Here is a 7,683-nt window from a genome sequence, read left to right as displayed (position 1 = left end):
GTTAGAAATATGATAAACATTTGAAAAGTTCTGAAAGGCATTGAAATATTAAACAGTGTACTGGTTTCAGGTCTGAGAACAAATACAAACCATATAGTTCCCCATGTACACTCACTGTTAATATTTATCTTAATTGTTCATTAATATTCATCTTAATGTTTACGTATACAACTACATTGTATACGTAAACTGCAGCTTACCTATGAAGCTGCAGTCTAGTGTAGGATTTATGATGCTGCACTCATGTTAAAATGAAGGAATCAATATTTAAAATAAAGGCTGCTTATCAGAAAACTTAAAGATAAAACTCAGGGAGGATCAGTGTTTATTTAATACACCAGAGACAGATAAATAGAGCAAAAGGTGATTTATACTGTAGTTGGAAAAATTATTTATAATTTATACAGAATAAACTTVCATCAAATAGCTGGTTTAATCTTCAAYCAACTACAAATATTTCCAAATAARTTTATTAAATTCRTTACAAAATGTCCACGTGCTGATAAAGATYCCTCACCAGTAATGATAGTCYAGTTCAGTTTAACCAGTTACCAACCCAAGAAACAACAGACTGAATCAGTCATTAGCAGGTTTAGTTCAGTGTTTCACCTGCCTTACATGTTTTAAGTGTTTCCCTTCTGCCTCACCTGGATATAATCTGTGGATGATTAACAACCTTCTGCACTTCTTGATGGCTGCAGACGGTCATGCAATTATATAACTCAGTTGTTCTGGAACAGAGACGCATCCAAGCATGTCCCTAAGCAAAACATAATAAAAAATGAAAAACAAGTGATTACTATCACAACAATTTAAAGCCTACCTGGAGCAGCCAGCCTTACACTTCCTTGTCCACCACATGCTCTCCCAGACCAAATAATAGGCCCCGCCCTATTTTAAAAACTCAAATCTCACAAAATCTCGTAGGATTTCATACTTGGGCCTGGAGCAGTGGGCAGGATGAAAATAATACAAAATGAGACATGACCTCAATTATTAAAAATATCTGTTTTGCCCCAAAATAACCTATGGGCACAAAACAATGCCCTTATTTTTCAATAAACACATTTAAGATCAAAGTAATATTGAAAAACTTACCATAAAACTGCTCAGAGGAGAATTCAATTCAGAAGCCGGTTGCAAACAATCCAGCAGCAAAATGGCTGTTTGGCTGGGACAAACCACTAGTGTAAAAAGGGGGAGTCTGACTGTACAACTTCTAGTAGAGACTTGTAGATCTTTTTGTGTCAACACATTATGCACAGTCAGTAATAATATTTACAGACAAGTAAGAAAATGTACATAAAGGAATCACAACCCAATGTTCTCAACATGTAGTGTGTAATTTGAAACATGATTAACCCCCACTTAGTAATAAAATGTTCTGACCCAGAGCTCAAGGATGGGGGGAGGGAAGAAGGGATGAGTGGGGGAAGAGGGGAAGGCTGGGAGGAGCAAGTGGGTGTGGGGAGTCTTGGGAGGGAGTAGGGGGAGATGAGAAGGTGATGAGGGGTGCAACAAATTGCACACATTGTCCTGCAACTCTTAGATGTCTCCCTGGTAGAACACACCTGGATCCAATAGCTGAATCACCTCCTCAGTGCAGTCAGGTTCTCCAGAGTCCTGCTAACAACCTTATTATTTGACTCAGGTGTGTTGAAGTAGAAACACATCTAAAAGTTGCATGAGACCCTCCAGGCCTGGAGTTGCCCACCCCTGACCCAGTCCCTGACGCAGCCGTCATAGATTCAATTCATGGCCTTGGCAACCTTTGCTGCATCTCTTCCCCCTTTCTTGTCAATTAACTATCAAATAAAGGCCACTAGAGCCAAAAAAATCTTTAACAAAATAAAATGTGAAAATTTAAAACACTCACCTAAAATTAAAATTGTTTCACCCGGAGCCCAAGGAGGAGGGGAGGAGAGTGGAAAGGGGGAGGAGATTGAGGGGTAGATGAGGCCCAGGTGAGGGGTAGATGGGCCCAGGCGGGGGGTGGGTGAAATATTTGAAGAAGTGAAACATCGCAAAAACCAAAAGCATAAAGGATAAGAAGAAGCAGAACATTTTGGTATACAGTATGAATTGCTAAAATTGGGCTGCATAGAGGCGCAGTTGGTAGAGCTGTTGCCTTGCAGCAAGAAGGTTCTGGGTTCGATTCCCGGCCCGGTCTTTCGGCATGGAGTTTGCATGTTCTCCCTGTGCATGCATAGGTTTTCTCCGGGTACCCCAGTTTCCTCCCACAGTCCAAAAACATGACTGTCAGGTTAATTGGCCTCTCCAAATTGCCCCTAGGTGTGAGTGTATGTGTGCATGGTTGTTTGTCCTGTGTGTCTCTGTGTTGCCCTGTGACAGACTGGAGACCTGTCCAGGGTGAACCGTGCAAAACAAATACCATAAAGGAACAGAAGAAGCATATTTGCAAAATGATTGATGGAGAAATGCAAGAAACATGAGAACAAAGAATAAGAAGTATCTGTCTGTTATATACAGAAAGGTAGACAAACAATATTTGTATAAAACCTTAAATATTTAAAAAAGTACAATAGTAACTGTTGAGACGCTTTACCAAGGGCGAGAAAGAGTCACATGCTGTCAGACAAAAGGCCCATTGTAAAGAGTTACATTTTTTATTCTTTTCAGCGTTATTATATTACTGACGATTAGACAGACATTTTCTGCCGCTGAGAGAAAACCACTGCGCATGTCCTGGAGCGCCGCTTGCGAGTGAAAGGTGGGGAGGGGGAGGGGGGAGTAACAGAAACACGTAATTACTTGGATTTTAATCGGTGCGTTTTGCATCCACTGAAAACAAAGACATTAACAAATAAACTGGACAGTATGTTGTACGTTTAGTGATATTTTCACAGYTGCGGTCTCGACTGGTCTTGAAATAAAATGCGAGTCCTCAGCGCCCGAGACCGAGACAAGACCGAGACCAAATGCGGTCGAGTCCGAGACGAGACATAGAGACCAAGACCGACTTCGAGTACCACAACACTGCTACTTACTAACATTTTAAATAAACAAGGAAACTAGTTTGCTTATCCGTTGGGCTGGCTCTGGTTAATTTAAATTTGCAAAGTGGACTCATGAAAAACATGAATTTTAATTTGTTCTTATATTCTTATATTTCCTGGTATGTAACAGAGATAAATGGCTTGGAAAGTGAGAAATCAGAAAAGCAAAGATTTTATTTGAATGATACGTTGTACAAACTATCACAGTAAAACACTCATCTCCATTAAATAAGGCTGACCTCACCGCTGTAACACTCTACATGATAGTACTTGTTACACGATGCCACTCGAATTGACTCTGCAGATCCCTGAAACAGTTGGAAAAGGAAAACATGAGTAAAATGAGTAAAGTCTGAAAATCAAGCTGTTAACTGAAGTTGGACTTCACCTCTGTGGGCAGTATCGGCATCCTGCAGGCACCGCAGAGGGGAGACCGGACCCTGAAACCATGAAAAAGCCTCAGTGAAACTGAAAAGCTCTTTGTTTAGAGACTCATCCTTTTCTCATTGTAATCAGAACCAGAACTGGGCTGGGCCTATTGTTGCTGTAGAGTCACCTGTGATAGTCGGTGACACAGTAAACCCTGCAGTCTGAATCCACAGCAAAGGCCTGACCCTGCAGCTCCCGTCTGCAGACCACACAGCGAAAACAGGTTGGGTGGTACGATTTCCCCCGGGCCTGCAGAACCTGAATGTGTAGCTCCAGTTCTTTTACTCAGAACTTTGTGAAGGTTTACAAAGAAGTGAACTCGTGCGGGTAAACAGGTAAATGCTTGCCAAATCTGTGATTGAACTTCCGCAACTGTAACACGTTTCTTCAGATGGGTGAACTCCAGAAAACTGCAAAAAACAAAACAATGAGAACTGGAACTGTTTCATTTATTCAGAGTAACCAAATCGACACTTACCAAAAAATCATCCTCACAGTAAATGTGTCCCGACACGGTGAAGAACGGCTGTCCTTTGAGCTGTTTGCCTGAAATAAAATATATCAATATGACAAAAGTGAATATATCACTGAAAATGTGTGTGCGTGTTTAACCTTTAAACATTTTTATACTCTCATTTGATCAAATTTTGAGTCATATTAGATCAAGTCAAATCAGCATAAACGTAACAAATGTGCCTTTTAATAGAAATTACCAAGTAATTTTTCCTCTATTTGTTAGTATAAATATCTTTATACTAACTTTAAAACAAAACTAACTTAGAAGTAACTTTTCACCAAAGTATAGGAGCTTGTTTTAAGTCAATAATTCCTTAACATTGATGAAAAAGCAGATTATTGCATTTATAAATAGCACTTTTTCATCAATATTAAGGAATTATTGGCTTAAAATAAGACCCTATATTTTGCTGAAATGTTACTTGTAAGAATTTGTTTCTTATTGTTTCAAGTGAACTAATTTGCACTAAACACTACACCAACAAAAATTGTGYTTTTGCAGTGTAGCAACCATAAAACACCAACCTATTGGCTTTGGTGGGAAATCCAGGTGATTTAAAGTAAAAACTTGTTTCCATGTGTCATCGGAACCTGTTGTAAAGTTAATTTACCCAAATTTATTWTGAGCGTTACATGTAATCAGACTGGTTTTTGAGTTTCGCTTCAGTACAGACGGGTTTATCAAGGTTGGGCTGCAGAGATGTGAGCTTCCARAAAGTGTTTACACATAACATCCCTTTGTTTACAGACAATTTGGAARTGGAGTTTAAAATGTAATCAAGGTTGTGTAAATATGTTGAGTCATTCCTCATGTCTTCATATGTAGAGTCCAGGACAAACTTCCCTCMTTTACGGTCTTACCAGCTTTGCTTGTTTGTGGTACAAAATTAGGAGTCAGATTATATTATATTTTAATAAATAATCTAGTATTTTATATATTATTTATCTTCTTTCTGGTCTTGATCTGAATATATTTGGGGCTTTTGAACAGCTTTCAAGGTTTTCCCAAATAATTTTTTTTAAAGAATACAATAAAGCCTGATTAAAATATACAGCTCTGAAAAAAATGATCAGTTTCTCTGACTTTACTTTTTATWGGTAAATGTTTGAGTAAAATTAATATTTTTATTTTATTCTATTAACTACTGACATGTCTGAAATTCAAAGCAAAAATTTAGTATTTATTTGCAGAAAATGAGAAACGGTCAAAAAAGATGTTTTCAGACCTCAAATAATGCAAAGAAAACAAGTTAATATCCATTTAGAMACATCAATACTAATGTTTTAACTCAGAATCAATATTTGGTGGAAAAACCAGGAGGTTTTAATTGGGTTCAGTGAAGTGGCTCTTTATTTTTTTCCACATACACCGTATGTGTAAAGACACTAGAAGTGTCTTAAACCTGATTGTAATTTTCTAAAAACCTTTCATTAAGCACAGAATATTTAGAAGTGTKAATTCAACAAATATYATTGAATCTCACTAAAGTGTTAAATTAACACTGCATTTTTAACACCGACACTGTAAATCTGACAYTTTTGGTCTTGCTGAGGTTCCTTAAACCAGACGACTCACTGCAAACGCTGCASGTGAAGCATGTGTTGTGGAATAAACGTCCCATCGCCTGGCAGGCTCCTCCAGCAGCCAACACGGCTTCCCCACATCCAGCGCAGCTTCCTAAAGACACATCGGACACRACCCAAATGTCAGRTGAAGAACCAAACAGAACAAAGCAGGTAAAAATGCAAACCATCATCCTCACCAAAGCAACGCCTGGGCTCCATGGCTCCTCCAGTTGTCTGGTTCTGACAGTCTAAATTTACAGACAGCTGTAAGGAGAGCTGATCTCCGGTTTACTGCTGCTGCTTCTTGGAGGGCAACAAGCTGCAGACACCCCGACGGTGGCTGCCCTCTGGGTGGCAACAGACAGGAACAACTGGCACGAAGACAGAGAGAGAGAGAGAGAGAGAGAGGCACCTCAGACAGACGCAACAGAAATATATACAAGAAAATCAAGTCAGTCATGTCATCTGGATTTATTAGAATTAAACTATACACATTTATCTTGTGACCAAAGAACTACATTAAGTTTAAAATGTCAAATGGTAAAAGTTTATCTGTGTAAAAAAGCATCAAGTATTATGAGCAAGCATGAGGCGACAGTGGAGAGAAACGAGCTCTGTGTGCGCTCTTTGTTTAAACTCTACATGAAAATAACTCTTTGAACAAAGCGGCCATGTTTTCCATGTCTGCTTCCTGCTTGGTCTGCTCTAATACCCAGCCTGGTTCTGGTTCTGGTTCTGATGGAAGGCTCTTTCTGTTCAAATGGAGTYGTTCTTCACGTGCTTAGTCAGTCAGAGCAAAGTCCATTCAGAGTAATATTTATATAAACAATAACTCTAATCACACTTGACCTTATTCTCTATTTGTATTTCATCTGTTGGTGCTTTATTAATATGTTTATGTCTTTAGATATTTTTTAGATTCTAAAGTCAAATTGATTCTTACGTTTTGTTAAAGTTATAACTTTTGTAACAAATGATTTAGTTTGACTGAATTGTAATTGAACTAAATACTAAAACACATTGAATTAAAAATATTTCCCCCCTTAAGGGATCAATAAAATAAACTGATAAAGGGAAATTGCTTGTTTGTTGACAACCTATTCAAGGTGTTGAATACTAAACATAAATATAATCATTTGTGATCTAAAATTTGTAATGAAAGTGTCAAATTATAATATAAAATAAAATGAACAAAAACTGAATAAAGAACCTGAATATAAATCTATAAGAGAGTCCAGAGTAAATTTAAACTTAAACTTAAAAACATGCAATCTGATCTGKGGAATCGATTGATTTTAATTAAATGAATTGAACTCATTTGAACTGGATTTGAGCMAAACTGGTTTTTCTGCAACTGGATCTGAACTGCAGGTTGATAATGAATTAATATTTTGTGATTCTCTGCAGCTGGTCGTCACATGTAAAAATACTGAACATGAAAACATTTCCTCTGAACTAATGTGTTACTGCCTCCATGTGGACTATGCAAAGTATGTATTGTCATTTCTCATGGCTCTGCAACACTTCCCAGTGCCTCCCAGTATCTGTCAGCGTTAATAATTCTCCCTCCAGGAAACAAAACGCGGCCCTGAAACCCGCTGCAGCGGCAGCAGCAACATGTGTGGCGCTCCGGGATCAGTTTCATGGGACGGGAGGGGAAGTTTGACAGCTGCCGACTCTTCTCTGAGGGCCTCTTGTTAAGAGGAGAAACAGCAGCACAACGCCCACTGTGCATGCCGTCAGACTGGTTCGGCAAAAAAACCCCCAAAAAAACTCATTCGGATGTTTAACGTAAACATAAACAGGTTGATTTTAATTTAAAACATTTGCGAAAACGTAAAAAAAAAAATGTAGCGAAACTTTGACTCTTTTTGAGTTTTAATGTTAATTTGACATTTAAAACAGGATTAAGAGGCTTTAACTGTGTTGAACTTGAATGAAAATTCAAAGTGAGAGATGAAAATGAGGGTTTGGCGGATTAAAAACCAACACGGTGTGTCAGAAAGTGGTCCAGCCCTCAGGTATGTTTCCGAGCAGGAATGTCTGCGTTGTGAGGCAAGTGGCGGCAGGAGCAAACCAACCTCTGCAGCTCTGGGAGTGTTAGGCCTCCAAAGGAAATCACATATTTACTGTCGCTGCACTGTGGGAACAAAAA

The 7,683-nt window shown here is 38.5% G+C and overlaps 1 protein-coding gene across 1 annotated transcript in view; it reads right to left on the bottom strand.

Annotated features, from left to right (window-relative positions):
• LOC103472912 (nurim) overlaps positions 1-6,601 on the bottom strand; it is a 14,880-nt gene extending 8,279 nt beyond the window's left edge. The window contains exons 1-6 of the mRNA XM_017307372.1: positions 5,726-6,601; positions 5,539-5,640; positions 3,925-3,992; positions 3,794-3,856; positions 3,574-3,645; positions 3,406-3,457 (exon numbers count right to left, since the gene is read on the bottom strand). Coding sequence (XP_017162861.1) covers positions 3,406-3,457; positions 3,574-3,645; positions 3,794-3,856; positions 3,925-3,992; positions 5,539-5,640; positions 5,726-5,747 — 379 coding nt within the window. The 5' untranslated portion in view covers positions 5,748-6,601. The remainder of the gene's footprint in view (positions 1-3,405; positions 3,458-3,573; positions 3,646-3,793; positions 3,857-3,924; positions 3,993-5,538; positions 5,641-5,725) is intronic.
• Between the last annotated feature and the right edge of the window lie 1,082 nt (positions 6,602-7,683).

This window comes from Poecilia reticulata, linkage group LG11 (genome assembly GCF_000633615.1).
Source record: "Poecilia reticulata strain Guanapo linkage group LG11, Guppy_female_1.0+MT, whole genome shotgun sequence".
NCBI lineage: Eukaryota > Metazoa > Chordata > Actinopteri > Cyprinodontiformes > Poeciliidae > Poecilia > Poecilia reticulata.
Note: the sequence above shows the minus strand (reverse complement) of the source record. Positions and strands in the feature narration are given on the sequence as shown.